General features: G+C 34.8%; 1 protein-coding gene across 1 annotated transcript; it reads left to right on the top strand.

Annotated features, from left to right (window-relative positions):
• Positions 1–4,534: 4,534 nt before the first annotated feature.
• Positions 4,535–22,124, top strand: LOC128864873 (uncharacterized). The gene is made up of 2 exons (XM_054104630.1): positions 4,535–4,640; positions 21,159–22,124. The coding sequence occupies exon 2, from the start codon at positions 21,570–21,572 to the stop codon at positions 22,122–22,124; it is 555 nt and encodes a 184-aa protein (XP_053960605.1). The 5' UTR covers positions 4,535–4,640; positions 21,159–21,569.
• Positions 22,125–23,464: the final 1,340 nt, after the last annotated feature.

The following is a 23,464-nucleotide window of genomic DNA, read 5'->3' as shown; positions in this document are numbered from 1 at the left end:
GTAGGGTAAACGTAAGGTATCTGTAAAAAGAGAAAGAGGTACGAACCAAACTATTGGTGAATAACAGGTACGTAGGCTATGAGGCTGATCTCAGTTCGGATATATATTCCTTAACAATAATACATTTTTTTCTCTGAATTTTGCGAAATTTCTGAAAGCACAACCAGCTGTATATTATATTGGGCATGCCATGAAAAAGATGGTTCGGAGGGTGAAAAAAAATCAAACATGAAAAAACCAACTTTGTCAGGCGAAAAAGTTCAAGCTATAAGCTCATGTGCAAAAAGGCTATTAGCCATTAATTTTTTAGAATCGCAAACTGCCCGAATGTGACTTGCAGGTTTTTTGACCCACTCGTGGAAAATGGCTTTTTTCAAGAGAATAATCCATCGAATTCGCGTCTGGTGAATTCGAGAGCCATTATGTGGACGTTATGAAGTTCGGAACGTTGTTGCTTAGCCATTCTTGGTCCACTCGAGCTTAGTGAAAGGTCCCTGGTCTGCCACCGAAATTTTTGTCGGCTCACGGCTTCAAAGCAACCTCCAGAAGACTTTCCCGATAATATCTCGCATTTACCTTAACGCCATACTCGATGAAAACGATTGTAAAGCGCCGATCTGTGTTTACAGCGGCCCAAACCATGACGTGTGGTGGGTGCCAATCGATGTGGCGGGTGGCCAATCGATGACTCAAATCCTCGTATCGGTCGGTCAAAGCAACGCCTTGTGGATCTTGTAAGGCTGACCTTGAGATCGTTTTTCAGTATGCGGCGGATGCTAAGGTCAAATATTTTCACCGCTTTTGAACCAGTTCACGTGACGTTGCAGGAAATAAGGAAATAACTCCATTACATTTGAAATGCATTACTGATTTTCTGTTTTCGCTTTTATTCTCGTTTAGAATAATCTGAGCTGTCATTTAGCCAACTTATAGACAACTGATGCCCGTACGTCAGCTGCGCGAGCGGTCTGAAGTTGGTTACACTTCAAGTGCCGAACCCTGTAATTCAAATGGCAAAATTTTCACATAATAAGAGAGATAAAAGTCGGGTTTTGATTCAATTAAACTGCTGCATTCTAAGTTGAGTGGCAAAATTTTAACACATTTTTCAACTGCAAATGGCTTTTTGATTAATTTAAACTGAAATAACTGCATATGCGCCTTCAAGCTACTCATTCTGTAAGACAGAGGGTTAAAAAACGCAGCCATTGCACATATCTGCATACCTTCTATGATTATCCGACATGGCATCTACACATTGATTTAATTTATAATCCATCATTTGAGCGGAAATCGAATTATTTTCTTAATCGCATGCAATTCCTCATTCATTCATTCATTTGTTGCTTGCCAATGTGTATGTGTGCGTGCATACTTTCCATTTCATTTAGCTTTTCAAATCGTCATTTTACTATTATCACTTACGCTTACCATTCCGATTGAAATCATTTATGTATTCCCTTAGTCGTTCATTGTTCTCGCATCCTTTGCATTGAGCATCAATTTGCTGTCGCTGTCAACAGTAGCGGCATCTATGGAAAAGAGATAAGCTTTGCGAATTGTGGCAATAGCTGATAGCCACCATTTCCCGTTGTCACGCATATTCGCTGAAAAACGCGCCACTTCAGCGCCTCTTCCTGCAAAGCGCGGCATACTGGAGAAGATGCAAACCCCTCAGTGTACTAAGTATTGAGAGGTTGGAATCGGTTGCTGCCACACTGAGATAGGCAAATGCATTCACACACTAATATTATTGAAGGACAAAGCGGCGTATTGCGTTTGCGAGCGCGTGGAAAGTTTTATCCGTTAAGTACTCTTGCGTGAAAGTTTTCACCTCTTGCTAGCCTTTTTTTCCAACACTTTCAGTAGTTCAAGTTCAAAGCTTTTCTTTTTTTCATGTATAAGTAGATATGCCTATTATTTTTAGTGGTGAAAAGTTAACAGAATTTGAATAAAAGCTCAAGTATGTAAATTATAAGAGAGTGCAAAGTTGCACTTGCAGAGCAGACTTTTGAAATAAGAGTCAAATTTGGTGAGTTAAAATTAAAAATTGGTAACTTGAAATTGTAAGGCAGTGAAATCAGTTAAAAGATTTTCCTAAGATATCAAAAATTTTAATTGCTTATTCCAGGAAGTACTGTTTTTCAAAAAAGAAAAAAAAATGAAAAAAATATTTCACTTGTTTTACTCATTTCTGTATGCATTTATGTAGAATCTATATTATTTATTGAAAATAATTCACCTTGGAGTACCAATATTTGAAAGTTTATTGGCTCTCTTTTGCCTTGATGAACACTGACATTGAAATGTTTACTACAAAAATTGTATTTGTGGCTGATTTGTATGTACATACAAGTGTTGGAACAATCAGCTGATGCAGTGAACTCATTTGTATGCTGTGATTATTGCTTTAATATTTTTTTGATATAAAATACTATAAGAGCATACTAGTTAGAATAATATTAGTTCTCTTTGCTCTACGCGCAGCACAGATTTTTTGTACTATTTGAAAATTTCAAGCATTTCAATTTAAGGCAGCTAAGCTTTCTAATTTAAAGCTCAGCTCACGCAATAAATTTATTTTGTTTTGGTATTTTAGTTTAAATACCATAAGAGCTCAAAAGATTAAATTCGTTTTTCTTTGTTACACGCAGCAGATATTTATTTTTTTACTTATTGAATTTATTAAGCAAACCAATTTAAGGCAGCTGAGCTCTCTACTACATAGATATTTAGCTTCAAGTTTATTTTCACTAATATATATTATAACGCCATTTGTGGAACAACATCAGGACGCACACCACAAATAGGAGGAGGAGCTCGGCCAAACACCAAAAAAGGGTGTATGCGCCAATTATATATATATATATATATTATTATAACATATTATTATAACACTTCATTTATATCAAAAAACCCACGTCCCAAACTTATCGAATTACCAAAACTTAAAAACACCAAGCATAAACAAATCTCCCTTACATACACACACGTACGCATATCGCTAAAAGCAAACAATTAATTACATTCACTTTAATACAGTAAATGAGTCGCAGTACTCACACACAACCACGTTTTCTTTTTTCTTCTTATCATCACTTATCATTGACAATCAATTTTCACTATCAATGCCAGTCAATATGCAGCTGATAGTAGCCGTAGCAACTCACACAACTTGCGCTCTTACAAATTCATTTCTAAATAATTTTCTCACAAACCTTGGCATTTTTTCACTCTTAAAGCCAACGTCCGCGCTCTTAAATATTCATTTCATCCTCGCCAAGCACTCGTCGCTCAGCATCTTGAGCAATGCCTCCTGTTTGCATGCCATCCATGCTTTCGGTTTATCTTTGACGTTCATTTCTCGTTGCCTATCAGCAGGCGTCCGCAAAACACTTAACAACTAACCACACATTGTTATTGTTTGTTTTTGCTGGCCAGTTTGTTGTTGATGGCGGCAATTACATATGCGCCAGCTGAGTGTATTTGCCGTTAGAGAAATGATAAACCATTCACCATTCACGATTTCACCTCCCCTCAATATAACACACCATCCCTCGTCTAGCCGAAGCAAAATGAAGTCAGTGTCGGCTTGTCGCATCGGTTAAGCGACGAGTGCAGGAAGTGATTTGTTGCTTGGCATGCCATTCAGTTGATTGGCAACGCACCCGCCGGAAGGTACGGAAAACACAAAGCGCTTACGTAAATTTCTTGCTGCGTGTAAAGTAGCCACAGAATTTTGGTTTAGTGTGTCATTTGTTTATACACTTTCAATCATACACACATACGAACGTGCATATGTATATGTGTGTGTACATATAAAAATATTATTGGTCAATGTGCAGCTGCTTGGGTTAACTGATTTGTTGATTGTTGTTGTATAGCAGTGTTTATTTGTTCTGTGCTCTTTGTTTGTTTCAAGTGAATGTGAGTGTGTGTGTGTGCGAGCGTTTGTGATGCAAAATTTATTTGCTTATTTACACGCAATTATAACGCTGAAAAGTGCAATTAAATAATTAATGCATTCGCTTTAATGCTCAAAATAATATAAAGTGAAAATAATTAAATCTCGCCAATTAACGAGGGGGAGGATGTGCACGCATACAAATGTGAAAGCATTTAAAGTGAATAATAATGAAATGATTAACAAAATTTGCGGAAATTTTAGCAATGCAGCAGCTCGTGGGCAATTTAATTATTGCACCGAAATGGATTTGTGATCGAAATCTTTAAGAGAAATGTGCAAGTCTGCAGTGTATTGTACGTTACAGGATCCTTAAAAATTTATGTGGAGCCTTAAAAATTTATGTGGATCCTTAAACAATTTTATGCGTAGAGTTATTCCAAATTCTTTAAATTAAATTTGTATTGTTATTCGAGCCTTTGGAACTTTATGATAGAAACAAAAGACTGTAAATATTTTTATGAAGGCTTGGCAGGTTGATTAAAATGAAGCAAAATTCTATGGGAATTGTTAAAACTCGCGAAGACGTGCATTAAGAATTACATCAAATAATACCTTCGACTTCAAACACATAGCAGTGGCAACACTATGCACCTTAGAGGTCTAAGTGCGGTCATTTAACAGATCAGTTAGCACTACCTAACCTAATCTCTATGGAAGACATTTCTCATACACGGTAAAACTTTCATTTGAGGGCCAACAAATAATTCTTAATAATTTATATTTATTTAATCATTAAAGTCTCTCGTGAGTCAGAAAATATGTTTAAACTTTCACAAAATTGGTAAGACTCTTATAAAGGGTGGTTAAATTTCGATATTGAATGTGAACCACACCTGACGTCAACGACACCGTTAGACTTCTTTCTCGATAAGCCAGCAACAATTCAAGATCTAAAGGGTGAGATAATTCGGCATATTAACGGCATAGAACCTCAATTATGACTCAGCGTCATCGAAAATTTGGACCATCAGATGAAGGTGTGCCGCCGAGGCCGCGGCGGCCATTTGGCAGATATTTTGTCTTATACGTAATTGAGCTATACCAGTATTATCATAATAAAGAGAAATGATAATAATTTCCTAAACAAATTGAATTTTATTCAAAATCAACACTGGCCCTTGAAATTTAACCATCCTTTACAACTCATAAGCGGTTCATTCCGACTAAAATTGGGCTTGTGATAAGATTTTTTTCTTTTTTTTAACTCACTTATTTATTGCTATCTGGCTTTTCAATTAAGCAATATTTTTACTTAAAACTAGGATTTTTTACATAAATGGATAGAAAGCACACAAGGGTACAACCATTTCTAAATTAGAATAATAACTAAGTTCATTGGCGACTTCCTCTTCAGTCTGTTAGAGAAGTTAGGATTCAGAGTTATTTCTGCTGTTAAAGGGTTTGTGTATGATGGAAGTATTTTATCGTGAGATGTGGCAAACCTTTTTAGTTCTTCAGCTATTCTGGGAAATTTGACTCCACGATATATTTGGGCATTTGTGATGTAATACCGTGCATTTGTAGTAATTTTTAGGGTTTATGATTGGAATATTTCGAGTATTTCGATGTTAGAATTACTTGCAGTGCACCTGAGTTGCATGTTCTGGGTCCATATTGGTTTTAAGATAGCTGAACAGAGCTGAACAAGAGCTTGCTTTTGAGAAAAACATGAGAACTTCGATTAAATAATCAGAGTAAGTTTCGGAGTTTAATGCCTAGTGCTTTGCGTTTGGTGGAAATATGCGTTTTCCATGTAAGTTTACTGTCAAGGTGCATGCCAAGATATTTTGTAACGCTTCTTAAACATTGAGTTTAACGGGTGACCAACTGTTTCGTTTGAGTATAAAGATAACTTGAGCAGATTTTGTCTCATTAGACATTATTTTCCAGCCCTTCAGCCACTGAGCTATTTTATCACACCTTTTCTAGAGTTTGATTGAAGCCGCCTCGGGTGGCAGTCTTTAGCGAGTAGGGCGGTGTCATCTGCAAAAGTTCCAACGATAGTTTCCTCTGTCATTGCTAGATCTCGTGAGTAAAGCAAATAAAGTATTGGGCCCTGTGTCTGGCTAGAGTAGGTCAATGGCAAGGAAGAGCGAGATACGAGAAAAATTTTCGTGCGAAATATGAACGCATTTTTCATTTCTTTTAATTTTAATTTTTTTTGTTATAAAAGCACAACTAATTGTCTAACAAAAAACATATAAATCCAACTTTCATATTTTATACAAAAATTAAAAACATTTCTTGAACCTCATTTCGTCCATATAAAATTATTTCATGCATTCCTTATATGGAAAAAATGCCCAAAAGAGTCCGCAAAAAAAAATATTTAAAAAATCAAGGATTTTTTTACTAACTTTAAGCTTACGTTTTTTTTAGTAATAAATCAATAGGTTATAAAACAGCGTACAAGGAATTGTTCTAAAAATCCTAGATGTAGTAGAACGTTTTTGCATTATTTTCAATTTTTGAGTAAACTTTGCGCTTTGGACTCATGTGATTTTTGTTAGGCAATGAGCTATACTTTTTTTAATAAAAGGACACCAAAGAAATAAAACTAAAATAACCAAAACTGGTCAAATATTGATATATCATCATTTATCGCCAGCTTCATTTTGCAATAAAAGTGTCTTTTAAATCAAAAATTTTGAAGTTTTCCACAAACTCAGAGATAGGCAAAACTACCTTAATCAAAAAGCTCCTATTGATCCAACTCTCAAAATATATCTGGAACTAATTTTCGAAAACGTTAAATAAAAAACTGTTTGGCAAAAATTCGTAGTAGACTAGGAAATCCATAAAAACCGTGAACATCAATTTCTTTCTTAACTAAAAACGACATAATTTGTTTGGTCTTCATTCATTCGAAAGAAACAGAACTCAAATGTGTAGATTTAGAGCGCCCCTGTTGGTTGTTTCGGGAACTTTTTGAGTCAGGTGGTATTTCTAATTTTTGTATAACGTTTGAGCTTTGGACTCATATGACTTTTGTTAGATATTGAGTTATACTTTTATAAAAAAAATACTACAAGACAAAAAAGTCGTAGATCAAAAGATACACAGGGAAAATTCATAGACTGGTTGAATACATGCAAATAGATCAGACTAAAAAATGCTTATGGACGAATGGATTATATTTTAGAAATACTCTCGTAGGATTACTTCGAAAAGGAAAACTAAATTTATAAAAAATCAGCTATGAAACCATCAAAATAGGTACAATAAAAAAACGAAGGTATAGAAAATTCCACCGAAGACTCATTCATTACTTTCGAAATCATTTTCTAATTAAAGAAAAATCATTTTTTTCATATTTGCAACGCCTGATTGCTGTAATTTGTTGGCTTTGCTGCCTGGGATACCAAGCAGTGACTACAACAGCAAAAAAGGCAACAGGAATAAAACATAATACGCGCAATTATTTCACGCCCACGACGAAAAAATGAACAACAATCACACCGCAGCAACAGACACAGGCAGGCAAACACTCACGTGCACCATCACCAATGGGTGAGGCTGATGTTCGCCCCAAATACACGCACAGCAAGTCTACCTACTGGGGAGGCGCAAGCGAGGTCTAGCGTTAATACGATTTGATTAAATAAAAATACAAACCAGCAGCTGTAATACATTGCTAATATGCGAACTCAACGCATACAACCAACTGTTGACTCAATGGAATGGAATGTGGAAATACGCGGAGAACTGAAATATGCGGGAATAGGATAAAGCGAATCAATAGGCAGTGCGAGCGCGGCGTGAAAAAGAATAGTAAAACTAAAGCACGCAGCTGGTCAGCTCATGACACTTTCGTTCACAGAAAAGCAGAGGCCTCTATGAGCTTGTGCGCCTTAAGCTGTGTTTAAATTTTTTTAAGTAGAGGCAGCTTAATTTTCTTGCGTTCAATGCCTGTAAAGAAAGCCAGTCCACTAGCTGGTTTATTGCCAGTTCTAATCACTGTAGCCGAATTGGTTGGTGGATGGGGACTAAGATTAGGTAGCGCCCGGCTTTGTAATGCGCAGTGGGCACGAAACACTAAGATTATGAAATTGTTTTTAAATAGCGGCCGCCCCTAGGCAGGCAATGCCAAGCCTGTGAGTGCATTTTTTCAACAAAAAAGTTGCTCATAAAAACACTTTGCTCTTCAGAATCAGAATAAAATTGAAACCCCTTACGCTTGTAGAATAGTATTATGACTCCTACAAGAAATTGGGGAAGAGGCTTGGCCAAATATCTGGTAAAGGGTCATGCCACTTATAAATAACAGATTATAAATGCTCAATTTCCTATGTAGTTTGAAGCTAAAGAGAAAATATAAACTTTAATACGACTTAAGGCCACAGTAGCCATAGCTGTAAGCTTACAATTGCCAATGAAAGGCGAAAAACGTTAATACAATTTTTTTAATAGACTCATAATTTCTTTTTGACACTCCTCAGCTGAATTTGCAAATTTGAACACTACCAGACTAACTAACCTGCTGTTACCTTCAAAGTACTTGAAAATTCCCCTCGCCATTCCAGTTGCCCCTCTAGAGTAACATCCAGACAACATTAAAGCTTTTGCAAGAGTAGACATCCAAGTATACTGGGATAGCGTGCGCTGCTTTGATTTTGAGCATTAACGCCCGCAAAAAGGGTACACTCCCTATGCGTTCGGCCACATGTGCACTTAGATGGTGGTACATATTTTGATTTGAAATGTGTTGCTAACATGCGACCGCATAAAGAAAAGTTGCGTGCGTTATACACAAAGTCTAAGTTAGGAAAAAAAACAAAGCCGAGTGGAGTAAATTTAAAAGCAACTGAGGGAAGCTATACTTCTGCGTACAACAGCAGCGGAAGTGTGGGTGCGAAAAAAGCTGTGCTATAAAAGCAAAAGGAAGTTGAAAATGGATTAACACTTTCACTGCCTTACGTTGCGATTTTTTCTCACATTCCATCAGGTTTAAATTTTATTTTTCACTTTTTTTTATCGCAATTCTGCTGCTTTTATTTCTCGGTGTGTTGGCCCTTGCAAGCGTATGCCATCAACAATGCGCGATTGCACACGTACATATTCATGTACTTACATATACAAATATATACTACATATACATATACATATGTACACGCAAACAAGCATTTCAACTGTTGCTGTTGTTGAGGAAATTGATTTTGTTGTGCTGTCAGTAAATTTTTTTTCTTTATTTTGCTGGCATTGTTTCTCCCTTTCTTTTATTGCAAGTCTGGTATTTTTTCCCTCTTCATTGTTCAACTTCGTTGGTCAATTGTACTTTAGTTCTCTTTACAAGCAAGTATTTTTATGATGTAGTTGAGTTGATTTCCATTCTTTATAAAAGCTCTTTAGTACAAATAGCAGAATGTAGAATAAACAATTAAGTCGGATCAGGAACAAAGTAGCTCAAAAATAGTAGATTAAAGTGTTGTGAAACTTAAATTTAGTTTGCCTTCATAAAGGAAATAGCAAATCTGGAATTACGAGTGTAAATAAATAATGCATTTTACGTTGCAACTCATCGATAGACGAGTTGCAAGAAAGATAAAAAAATTACCAAAAATAAAAAAATTGCAAAAAACAAAATTCTAAAATAGTTTGCGTTATTGAAATTTAATGTTAAACATGGAATAGGAAGATTGATTTATAATAAATATTTATTTGAAATAAGAATGGATATTCATACAAAGTTTTTATAGTTTTTTAAATTGAAACTTCTTAGGCTTTAACCAACATCATATAAATCATGCTTTCAAACTTCATACAGAATTTATAAAAATTCCAAAAAATTGCATCTAAATTTTTAACTTTTCTATATGAGTATTAGAAATTTTTCGGGTACGCAGAAACGGGGCTAAAGAAATTTAATAAAAAAAGTGCGTGTAGCGTAGTACACCTAACAGAAGTGAAACTTTCAAGGCAGACAAAAAAAAGGGAGAGACCCGAGAGAGAATGAGAGAGAGATAGATAGGAACAATATAAATCTAAATAATTTCACAACATTTTCAGAGAATACAAATAGACAAAATTTACAAAAAACGGAGAAGGGTCGACCGGTGTAGGTAAATGACGGGCACAAACCGTGGCAACAACGCGCACTACTTCCAGCGTTTATCACCCGCACAAACGCAGCGATTCCAGGACCACAGCAACGGCACAAATTACCGCAAGGCAATACCAATAAATCCGACCCCGGAATCGATACCACTTTATAGTACGCACAAGCACTACCCAGGAAACGGAAATAAGCACAAAAAAAAATTACAAAAAAATTGGGACCAAAAAACGCCCCAAGCAGTAGGCACCAAGGAAATATAACGCCAAATAGTTGACACCAAAAATATATATCCTACAAGTTTGCACCAACAAAAAAGCGACAAAAAGTAGGGAGTGTTATTTCTCACTAGAATTAGCAATTGCCCAAAACGTTGCATGACCGTGAAATTTTACTCTCCATTCTCGCTCGTCCATCGACACCTAAGAAGTTTCACTTCAACAAGTTTGCTCACAGCGTTTTGCGCTTTATTCCATTTAACAGTGAATTTTTGTGAGGATAAAAACTTAAAAATTCGAAATAAACAAAACATTTTAACTTGAAAAAATATTGTAAATATTCAAAGGTTAGGTTACGATAGCCATGGTGCTTATCTACGACAAGTCACGCGGTGGCCCTAAGGCCCATTTTGATACCTGAATTTGATTTTCATCCCCTAACTTATTTCCTTAAGTCACTTAGAGACTCCGTTCAGTGAAGCATTTCGTAAATGCCCCAGGTCTTCAAAGAAATAATCGCCAAGATATTTGGCACGGCTTCTTTGAAGTGCAGAACAGCCACAGAGCAGGTGTGGTACCTATTCAGTTTCTTCTTCAGCTCCACAGCTCTTGCAGAATTAATTGTGAGGTACACACCTTATACTGGCAAGAGTGCCAATAGTACGGTGACCCGTTAAGAGACCTGTGAGGTTGATCTGTCGAATCCAAACAGACATTTTGCCGCTCTAAAATTCGGTTTTGGCCAGAACACTGTCTAGTTCCCAATGTCCATTTGCCAAAAGTATAAATCTTCCTATAGCGTAATTAATTACGCGACACCCTGTATTTGAAATTTTAAATTCACTCGAATATTGTAAATATCGAAATCGTTGGAAAATTTAGAATTGCTGGCGTCACTTGATGAAAATCTGTATATGATGCAAAAAACAAAAACAAAATTCGACATAATTTTAAAATCAAAGTGAGTCAGCAATTTTGGAAATACTGCAAACGTTAACGAAAATTTGATGGCTTAAAGCATGGGACATCTCCTGTGAACTAAAATTATACAAAAAAATGTTGATGGCAAGGAAAAAGGGATCCATTACAAAGCCCTAGTGAAATTATGCAAAATTGGCACTGGGATAGAAATATGAGTACAAAGCAGCTGTCGCTCAATTGTCAACCTCCGCTTAGCTCCATTTATGCAGTGGCAGCTGTTATGGCGACAAACAGCAAAAAAATTAAAAAAAAATATATATAAAACTGCTCATCATCCCAAGCACCTATTGGCACCTACAGCTACCTGTCTAGTCTATTTATCTTTGTGTAAAAAGAAAAACACACAAAAACGTTAATATTTCTGCCATAGCTTAGAAAATATTTCATTTAAGAACGACCTTGTGAAGCTTAATGTTTTTGTTGTATAAATTTTCGTACGCATCTCCTTTCCAGCCTTTTTTATCGCAGACGTTATCGCTTTACGGTGTTTTTTTTTTTTTTTGTTGCTTGTTGTTTTTTATTTGTTTATGGTATCAGCGAAATAAAAACCTAAGGTGTATTTTGGTGATCACCTCTAACCAGCTGTGAGATAACCAACTTAAGTGTCCTAGTGACTAAATCGATTTTTTCACTGATTGTGGGCTGCAGGCTAATGCGATAGTAGTAGGGGTTAAAAGAAAGGTGTACTGGCACACCTTTTAATTTTTTTTATATTTTTTTTTTCAGACAACACTAAAAGCCGGGAAATCTTGTTTTCTGGGCATCGATTTTTTTTTACTTAGAAATGATTTTTTATTTTTTCGAAGAACCAAAAAGGATTACCAGGCGTGCTCTGTTGTGACTCATAAGGAAAACAATCTCAGTTTTTCTTCAAACGAGAGAGTTAAGCAATTTGGCATGTTACTGTGAGAAATTTATTCGGTTTAAAAGGAAAGGTGCAATTTGGTGTTTAATCTCTGCTACGACCACTTAAGTATAGTGGGAAAAAATGCTATGGTGGCTGCTGCAGCACCATGGAAGCCAGTGAGATGTAATTATACTTATGCTCCAATATTCAGCACACAGTTCTGCGGCAGTGCGAATTAGTCTTTGTGATATGGAGCAGTAACAAATAAAACCATTCCACTTTTCCTTCATTCATTTCATTTACAAGTAGACCTGAGTGATTTAATGTCAAGTGATCCATGCATTTTGGACATTGCCTTCGATTCTTTTAAAAATTGGTTTAATTGTTTAATCGAGTATAAGTAAAAAAATGTTCAATGTTAGAAACTTTAGTATGAAATGTTTTAGAGTGAAATATCCTCGGTTTTTTTTTAATTTTTGAATTTGTTTTTATTTCCTCAGAGTGATACTCGTATATGATTTAAGGAAAAATATTGTTAAACAAAATAATTTTTTTTTTAATTTTTAGGAAAAACTGAAAAAATTTTGGAAAAAAATTTTGATATGGAGTTTTTTTATCTTCTATTTTTTTAACATTGTCGAAGTTGTTTTTATTGTTTGAGGAGGATACTGGTATAAAATGTAAGCAAATATGTTGTTAAAAAAATTTAATTTTTTTGTTAAAATTTTTTAGCAAAATCTGAAAAAGTGTTGGAAAAAAATTTTGGTGTGACATTTTTTTTATATCTTTTATTTTTTTAACATTGTCAAAGTTGTTGTGGATAATATATAGATATTTTAAAGAACAATTTTTCTAAAAAAAAAGAAAAATTTTATATTTTTTATTAAAAACTTTTAGGAAAAACTGAAAAAAGAAGAGCAAACGTAACTCCCAAAATTTTCGGGTTGTTTTGTGCCGGTATTGGTGTGTCTACTTTACCCTCGAGCTGTAGTTTTGTCCAGGTGGTAAAGCGGGTTGCCGTCGACTTAGTGGCGAAAGTTGTAGATTCCTCGCAGTGAAAAAGCGATGAAGACTGGTGCGTTAATCATTTACTTTGGTGCACAGGCCATCGATGTCATTGCCTAACGCCATTATCGTACCATCGTCAGCATGGGAGACCAAGGAGACTCCTCGAGTGACTGGGGGAGCTTCTCTTTGTAGAAGTTGAACGTCAAGGGTAAAAGGACACCACCCTGCGAAACACCTTGCTTTATACTCCTCTGTTTAGAGTTTGAGTCTCGGAAAATTACTGACGAGTGCCGATCACTCAAATATTTCGCGGACCACCTCTTCAGTCCTGGTGGGAGTGCCGTTCCCATGGCAGCTGGTTCTACGTTATCGGAATCGAGTTTTTCGGACCAAGGACTCCAGCTCCTGTAAACTAGCCCTTTTTAGTGCACCTTTCTATTCCTCATTTTATGATCGAATCAATCGCTGGTTTTACTGAATGCCCGTCAATCAAATTAACATTTTCTGCCTTTGCAATTTGCTTTTTAAAAATAAGATTTTTAAAGTACCTGACTGCGCACCCTCTTACGCTATCAGAAAGTACCGGGAATGTTTAAATAAAACAAAACTGAGTTAAATTTCAGGCATATTTACTTTGCCTTCTTCAAAATATGACCCCTCTGATGCAATACACCTGTGCAAACGTTTAACACATTCCTCCATGCACCCCTGGTAGGCCGAGGAAAGGGATGGCATTCAGCTCCTTTGTCGCATTCTGTTTTAGTTCCTCTATCGACTGAAATCTCCTTCCACAAAGTGGCAATTTCAACTTGGGAAACAAAAAGAAGTCGCACGGGAGCATATCGGGTGAATGCGGTGCTTGCACGATGGTATTTACTTGGTGTTTGGTCAAATAATCCCGCGCAATTTGGGCTTAATGCAATGGCGCGTTATCATCATGCAAAATTCAAGAATTGTTTGCCCACATTTCCAGCCCTTTACGAGTACAGCATCTCTCAAAACCGATAAATAATATTCTCTATTGACTGTCTGGCCCGATGGAAGGTAGTAGGCGTAGTGCACGATGAGGCCTTGGCAATCGAAGAAAGCAGGCAACATCACATTCCCGGTATTTTTTAATCATAAGGTATAAGATTTTGAATCATAATTTGGGACATAATTGCTATATGGACGATTTAAATAGGTACAGAAATACGTTAATTTTCAAAGCTGGAAAAGGTGCATTATGCTAACTGGGCTGTGTAGCAAAAACTGCTCAATCTGAAATTAAATTAAATTGAAATAATCCTGCATTTGCTAGAAAAATGTCCTATGTTAAAATTGTATCGACCCGCAGCTTTACGATGTAGGCAATTTATTTTAGATGAATTAGATGAATTGACCTTTTTCGACAAACGACTTAACATGTCAATGCTGTATGTTCATTTTAAATTTTTACATTTTTTGTAATTTATTTTTATGAGTTGTATGTATATTTGATAAAAATGAACTTCTACCTATTTTTTATCTACTTATAAATAATACCCTGTTAACCATCATCTTCATGAATTCCCAGAATTTCATTGTGGACGCGAAATGCTCAGCTTAAATTTGCTTTAAATCAAAAATTAGTAAAGAAAAAATCAGAGTCCAAACTTAAGCAGAGTAATGGAAGAAGAGCGGTGGCAGTGACTATGAAAGTTACTCAGCAATTATCCTATTTTAGCGCTTCACTTTATTGCATTAGCAGCTACTTTCTTTTCTTGGCAGCCCCGCTCATACACATTTTTGTTTTTTTTTTTCTAATTTCTTAATTATATCATAAGCTTGGCGTGCTTTTGAAATTTATACCGAAATTAATTTGCTTAATGAGTTTACCCAATGCTTATGCAAACCACTTAACCCTTAACGATAAGCAATTGAAGTGTAAGATTTGTTCCGAACTGAAAAGTCTTTCACCCTTTTCGGTTTTATAGACGAAAATCCTGCGCAACGTTAGCAGAAATACCCATAAACTCTAGAGAAACTGAAATTAATTAATCTTTTTACTAAATATTTACTTAAGATTTTTTTTAAAAGATTGTGTTACTGCCAAAATTTTTATAAAACTAAGAAATTAAAAAACAAAAATTTTAAAACTATATAACTTGTAATTTTTTTTCGTTAACGTTTTTGTTTTTAAACGCCTTACTCACAAACTTTATGAGTCAAATTTTTTTACCAAAAATTTCTTGAAGATTTTGTTTTATATTTCGTTACTAGCAAAATTTTTATAAAAATAAGAAAACATTTTTTTTTTAAACTGCATAACTTGGGTATTATTTTTTTTTAAGTTTTTGTTTTTAAACGTTTAAACGCTTTTTTTTTTTTGAAGATTTTGTTTTTAAATTTCGTTACTAGCAAAATTTTTATAAAACTAAGAAATTAAAAAAAAAATTTTTTTAAACTGCATAACTTGCAAACTATTTTTTTTTATTTTGTTTTTAAACGCATTACTCACAAACTTTATATGTACAATTTTTTTACCAAAAATATCTTGAAGATTTCTTTTTTGGTACTTTTGTTACTAGCAAAATTTGTATGGAACTACGAAACACTTTAAATATTTCTTTCTTTTGAAACACTGCATTACTTGCAAACTAGTTTTTTAAGTTTCTGTTTTTAAATGCATTACTCACAATCTTTTCATATATAATTTTTTTATAGATTAATATATTTTCTAAATTGAAATACTAGCCAAAAATTTAGTAAAAAAAACAAATTTTCTACGATTTAGATTTAAATTGCATTAATCCCTGCCGTATTAAAAACAAACTTTTTTTACTATTTGTTCGCAAGTTCCAAGTTGCTTTAGTGTTTTTGTTTTATTTATTTTACTCGCAACCTTTTTCTGAGCACATTTAAAAAAATTTTTAAATTGCCAGCAAAGTTTTAAAAAAACGAAAAAATATTTTTTAAGTTTTTTTCAATTCATTTTCTTGGAAAATTTCGTAACTGGTAAACTTGTTTTCTCAACCTTTAATAAAGATTTTAAAAGATTTTTTTAATTTTTTTAATAATATTACTCACAATAGTAAAGAAATATTATTTCAGTTTTCTTTTGTGGAAAAGTCTCACTAATCGCAAATTTTATTAAAAACACATTTTTTCCGATTTTTTTTTTAATATCATTACTCGCAAATATTTTTTTAACAAACCAAATTTTTTAAGCTTTTTGTGAACTGTATTACTGCAAAACTATTGTCAAAATTTTTTCTTTTGTTTTTGTTTTGAAAAATTGCATTACTAGCAAATTTTTTATTTAAAAAAATTGCAAAAATTGTATTAATAGCTGCTTCTATTTTTATTTAAAAAATGTAAAGAAAAAATTTTTTTGGACTGCCCGCAAAGAAAATTATTTCTTCTTGTTTAGTATTTGAAATGTTTTGAAATTTTATTTTTTGAAAATAAATTTTCGCATTATCAAAATTGAAATTTTTTAAAATATTGAAAAACAAAAAATACTTGGTTGGAAACATGGTTTCAAATATTGGTTCTTAAGCTACTCGTTCTTAAGCGCTCAAAAAACTGGCCGTTAGAAGCAAACAAACTTTCTGGTGGGTGCGGTTGAATTTTCTATTATTCTAATATAGAAATTTGCTGAAGATGAATTTACTCGTATAAGTAGAGGTGCACTAATTTCGAATGAAGACTCTTTTATCATGATTTGTTTTCAGAAATGTTTCTTTTTTTTGTGTTCTGTTGAACAGTGTAAGATATATGGAACATAGTAGAACTAAACACAAAATATTAAGCAATGCTAAACCATTACTAAGCTTGAATGTAGCGGGGTCATACATTTTATGCACACCATTTTCAAGCTGGTAATTAAATAGTTAATCATTTTTACACTTCTTGATAAATAAATAAATTTTTTTTAAACAAAGCCATAAATATACTTATGTGTGCAAGCGTACATTATTTTCGGCTGTTTAGCTGGCCTTCACTTCTGTTTTCATTCCATCTTAGAAATAGGCCGCGTTATGCCGTCTTCGAAAATCAGAGTTTTTTTCATGCCAGTGATTACCTCATATCCATTGCGCCATTGCCTGCGACTGCTCTTGGAATAATTTTCTGCCATTACTTATTTGACGTTTCCTATCCATAATGGGCATCAAACCACGGACAATTTCATGGCGGCTCGGCATAAACACATAAAGGCGACTGTCATGCCATAGGTGTATCAGCAAATAAACTGGTCAGTCATATCTTTTTCTTAATTCAGCGCTAGAACCCAGTTTGATTTTATGTTTGAGCAACGAGCTGAAAGGGGATATCACTTAACCCCACTTATCACACTGATTAGTATTAATATGTATGTATATATAGAATTTTGCAACATTATATCCAACAATTAATTTTTCACCACAAACCCTACAAAAGCCAATGACAGCAAAAATGTAATCAAAACGAAACCACAAAAAGCTTTCCGAGTGTCCAGTGATTGTTGGCAAGGACAATTTTTGGGCGAAAATACTTCCTAAAATACCAGTGGGTTTTTCCTTTTCCGCCACAAAAGGAGGAGAAGCTCGGTCAAACACCTAACAGAAGTCTGCGTGCCAATTATTTATTTATTTTTCTTTTCTTTTCTGGTGTTTCCTCATTGCTCGCCTTTTCTAATTTGAATACCAGACAAAAGCCGATGTGTTGAGAGTAAACTCCAGGGGAAACACAGCCGCACACAACAAACTAAGCCAAGCAAAAAGTGCTATTTATTGTGAATATATTTATATATTTAGATATGTATACATGCCGACTTATATATTTGCACTATTATTATGGTAGTTGTGGCTCTTTTTAAATAAACTTTATAGTTTGGAGCAGAAATGTATTCCTGGAAAATTTAGGTAAGCTTCTTTCTCCAACTCTTCATAGCCAAAGCGCACACTGCGGCTCGCCATTGTCTGCTGAGAAGCAACCACTTTTAGAAAAAAAAATAGTATAATATATTTATCATTATAATGCTAAATTCCTAAAATAAATAGCAAACCCAAAACCTTCCGTTTACTATTCGGTGTGACAAACACAAACGCATTTATTTGCTTTTCATATTTATGCAGACGCAGCAGAGTAGTAGTGATAGTGAAGTGATGATGTATATTTATACATACACAAGTATGTACCTATGTATGTACATGCAGATATATGTACATGTAGATGTATGTGCATGTAGATGTATTTACAGGCCGTGGGATAGAAAAATTGGTGTGTAATGACAAGAAATGCCTTCGAATTAATTTTGCCAAATATTTTTATGCGATGGCCATGAATGTGGGCATCTGATAAGGTCTGCATATTTCTATGGAAAAGTGTAGACTGACATACAAGGAGAAAAAAGAAAAAATATTACTATGATTATTATGACGGGACGATTTTTTGTTATAACAACGTGTGTCCCGAAAATACTATCGCGATATTTGGGATCAAATATTAAAATATTACTCTTGATTTACTCTTAATGCGTGGTGATTTGAAAAGCAAAACACCCATTTGCTTTGTTGAGAAAAATATATGAAAATGTGTAGAAAAAGCAATATAAATAGTTGGTATTTTCTTCTGCTACTGGCTGTGCGATTCGCATGCATGAAACATTCAATTGCGCCAGAAAACTGAGACATTTAATACAGAGAAGCGGGCAATAGATGCTGATCAAATATTTTTCCAACAGCTGTCGCCACTCGTCTAGCGATGGGGAATTCTGAGTGTATTTCCGGCATCAAAAGGTTGATCAAAAAATCAACTGCATAAACCATAGGATTCACTATTTATGGATCAACATCAAAACGCCTTCTTCCAGGGACGTGCACCCGCTCTACTTTTTGGTGTGTAGTTGAACTTACGAATTGTTTTTAGTATCTCGATTATAGGGAAATTTATTGCGTTGAACGTAGTTAGGACATCTCCAATGGGGAACCCAATTAATTCATTCGTTGTTTTTGAAATTTATTTGTTGTCACATTTTCTCTTGAGCTGCTGTTCTAAATTATCAAAAATAATTTTTTTTTCTATTCTCATCTTTCTGCATAACATTTATATTATTTATAAAGTTTGCTCAACCCTAATGTCGATACCATTTCCAGCTAAACAAAAAGCGAAAAAAGCAAACACATTTCCGTTTAGCAAAGTGTGCAGCTGTTATCAGTAAATGACATTTATGTGTGCCAAAAAATGTGTATTCTGACTGTCCCATTCTCAAAAATTTCCAGGCAATTGATTTTAATTTCATTTAATTTGGTAAAAGCCAAAAGCGAAGCGCTACTGTCTAGTTTGTTTCAGGGTAAATAGTTGCTGCCCAAACTTAACAGATTTTCATTAAACTTTGCGTGTGTATGGTGCATATTAGTGCATAACACGTGGGCTGAAAAGTCTCAGTCCTAACAAACAAAACACGTTTGTTTTGTTTATTCATCAACGTAACTTCCATGAAGAACAACGCAATCATTCTAGCGCTGCTCTAAGATTTCAATGCACTTCGCAAAACGATTTATCTTTTGCCTTAAAATAGGCGTTAGGTTCAGCAATAACCTCTTCATTCGAGCGAAATTTCTTACCGGCGAGCATTTTTTTTGGTCTGTGAATAGTCAGTAATCGCTGGGAGCCAAATCTTGGGAATACTGTGGATGTGTGTGAAATTCGAAGTTCAATTCATATACTTTTGCCATTGCTTAGAATCATCAACACGTCTTGTTTTTGGTCAATAGTGAGCAAACGCTGCCCCCACTTTGAACAGAGCTTTCACATAGTCCAATACTCATGCAATATAAAACCAACTCATTCTTGTGCGGTCTTTACGATGTCAGCCAACTCACACAACTTCACTTTTTGATCACTCAAAATGATTTTGAGCATTTTTTTTATGCATTCTGGTGTTACCGCCTCATTTGGACGTTCAGACGTCCACTGCGTTGTGCCTCATCGGTGTCTCTACGACCTCGCTTGAAGTCAGTAAACCATCGATTTAACGTCGTTTCTGATGGAGCGGAGTTCACATAAGACTTTTCAAGCTTCAACGGTATTTATTCCTAGCAAGAAAAAGTGTAAAATTAAAACACGAAATTCTTGTTGAACCTTTCTTTTGAAAAGAACGAAACTAGCTTCTCTTTTAGCACAATAACTCAAGAAATAATGATTAGAATATCATGAAATTTTACCAGCCGCCTTTTTAAGACTAGTACTAACTGAAAAAGAGGTGAATACAATAAAACTAGAGCCATCTCTGTGTTAGGCCTTGGACTTTTCAGCCCATGTGTTAAACTTTTAGAGGATTAATTCGAGCCATACTTTGTCGAAAGCTGACGTTACATCAAGAAAAACGATTGAACACACTTTTTTCTTTTTTATGGCATTTTCTATGTTGATTAGAATTTTATAGGTAAAGAAGTATCTATGAATGGTACACAGGAATAATTACGTATGCACCTGAAACTCCAGATTTCAAATAGCAAATCTGCATACCAAATTTTTAGTTTTTTCATAAATTCAACTTTCAACTCGAAGAACTTTAAAATTTTCAAGAACAAAATTTTCAAAAAATTTATTTTAATACTTATACTGAAATTATTATGGATATCAGGCTATGGATATATATTAGTATGGATGTATCCTATAGCTATTATACAAAATTTTTGCTTACTTATCGCCTGGAAAAATATGGCACAACTTAATTTTTAAATATACTCCTCTATAAAAATAAAAAAAAATTTAAATTTTTAGTTGATTATTAATTACCAAATAACAATTAAAAAAAGTGTATGTTAAAGGTATATAGGTATAGAATATTTATGGTAATACATACCTCAGCTTAGTTCGGCTTGCTATAAAATCGGGAAAATAGATGAACCTTCTTCCTAAGAAGTAAAGCATACGCAGTGGATACCTCTTTGACGTTTTCCTTTGAAATTTGAGTTCCTTCAAAAAACATGTAAAGACTGAGAAAATCAAACTGAGTATGCAGCATTACTATATAAAATCCATAGTTTCACTATCAAATGCAGTTCATTTTTGTCGCACGGTGTTTTATATGTAAAATAGTGCAAATACGCTATAAATGCTTCTATTGTACACCAGGTAATAAAATTACTACGAAAAATAGAATTTCACTACTAATACTTTAAGTACACAAAACAATTTCCGAAAAACAAAAAAAAACCAACAACAACACCTTGTACTTCATTAAGTGTATTTGTGTGCAGAAATTCCCACCTGAGTGAAAAAGAAAACCAATTTGAAACACTAAATAATTTGTGTCATAATCAGATTAGTGCATACAATTTAGATAAAAAAAGAAAAAATAAATAAATAAAACCAAGCAGAAGTGAAGTTAAAAATTTGCAAAGCTTTAGCGCGCAATCTGTGCAAATACTTGCGTGCATCGGTCGTCGCAAAATACCCAACAAAAATCGCAACTGTAAATAACAGTGAAAATCGCAGAATTACATCGCGTATTGCAGGTGTTCGCACAAGTGGCCAGGTAGCAACATGTCGCAACCAAGTTCGCGCCGCATTTCGCCGCCACACTTTCGTCGCGCTTTCGTGGTGCCCGGCACAGCGACACAAATTGGTGCTGCGCCAGCAGAAGCAACAGCGGATGCGAAAATGAAAACAACAAACATTGTTGATGTTAACTGTTATCAAACTGTTGCCACATCACCTGTCTCAACAACTACCACAACAACAACCACCACTGCAAGCATTGCTCATTTGAGTGGCAGCGCGGAAGGCTGCGTCATCACCAGCACCATTCCCCGCAGTCCGCCTGTAAACAGCGATAGCAACACCAACAGCAACATATCCAGTCACATTAGCGTAGCAAATATCCGCGCGGGCGGAATGGGTGGTGCCGGTGGCCGCAATATGCCCTCTTCCTGCCCGGATTCACCGATTCGACGTGTTTCGTCGAGTTTGAAAAACTCAGCTTTGGGTTTTGCCTCGCGATTCTTCAACAAATGCAAAGCAGCTACTTTCACCGTCGATGGCGCCACATTCACAATAGGTAAGTGGAATGCACACATACACATCCAAGTGCTCAACTAAGAGTTGAGCGGGGGCAAAATCAGATTGTGTGAGTGTGGTTAATGTGTGTACGTGAGAATTTGTGTGTGTGTGCGAGTATTTGTTTGTACGCAGTTAGTCGTAAAAGTTTTGGAAAGTAGTTTTAGCGATAGTTCAAGGGTTCAGCGATGCAGGATTATTGGGTTTATGGCGAAGAGCATCAGCCTTAAAGTAGTTGAGCCATAATTTCTGTTAATGGATGGGTGTAATCGGGTGTGTCACACTAAAGAGCACTTTCGAGCACTAAAAAATAAATGGATGAAATACTTCACAGAAACTTTTTTTCATCATAACAGGTGATTTGAGCGAAATAAGCTCAGCTCTCTGGATTAGAAAATATATTTCTGGACCTGGATAAAAAAAGCTACTTTGGCTATTATTTGCTCACGGAAAATGTAATGAAGGAAAAACTACTTAACTGGAACTTGGGACTAAAAAATCTTATTTGTTAATATTATATAATATAACACAACAAAGAAGAAATGTTGAAAGCACATTAACAAACGAGTGATTACAATTCTGCTATACTCCAAACATATGTAGTATATTTTATATTTGTAGGTATCTGCCTACTGAAGTTCTCATAATGGTATCAAAACGACGATTTAGTGCTTCTTGGGGAGTGCCAGAGTGGTACGTCAACCATTTTATCCACCAACCGATCCAATCGATGTCCAATTCAACTGGGCATTGGAAGTGTCCAAGCAAAAGACTCCATAGTAGTTATTGTAATGGATAGCTAAGCAAGCTGGGGATCTAAATGTGATTGCTGACCAGCAATAGAGGTAATAGCAAAAATACGGATATACCTATCTGACGGTTAAAGCAGCCACTCCACTTTTCTCCAATAATACCAAATTTAAGTTTTAGTTAAATTACAAATATTTTCATATTAAATTATAAAAAAATTGGTTTTTTGGTCTTGGAAAAATGTTGATTTTTCCCCACTTTTCTTAGCAAATTTTCTAGAAAATTTTATATTATTAATAGGTAGTTCAGGAGTTAGAAGTAGAGGCTAGAAGCTACAGTCAGAACCCAGAAAAAATTATCTTTTACAATATTTTTTTGCTAGTCAATTGCTTTATTTTACAAGAGTAAAATCATAGCATTAATACCCCATGTTTCGGCTTGACTTTGGCAAAATTTCAAAAAAAATTAATAATTGTAAAAGCTATCGCTGTTTTTGTGGAGCCCGTTTCTCCAGAAGTCCCTTGCGGTGACCATCAGAAGTCCTTGGAGATTCATTTAAGATCAATCGGACAAGAGAAATTGAGTTTTTTTATAGATAATCTGGTGCCTGATCGAACCTTTTTTTCAAAATT

Source organism: Anastrepha ludens, chromosome 5 (genome assembly GCF_028408465.1).
Source record: "Anastrepha ludens isolate Willacy chromosome 5, idAnaLude1.1, whole genome shotgun sequence".
In the NCBI taxonomy this organism is placed as follows: domain Eukaryota; kingdom Metazoa; phylum Arthropoda; class Insecta; order Diptera; family Tephritidae; genus Anastrepha; species Anastrepha ludens.
Note: the sequence above shows the minus strand (reverse complement) of the source record. Positions and strands in the feature narration are given on the sequence as shown.

Coding starts and splice junctions, on each gene's coding strand:
- LOC128864873 (XM_054104630.1), top strand. CDS start 21,570: ATGTCGCAACCAAGTTCGCGCCGCATTTCGCCGCCACACTTTCGTCGC.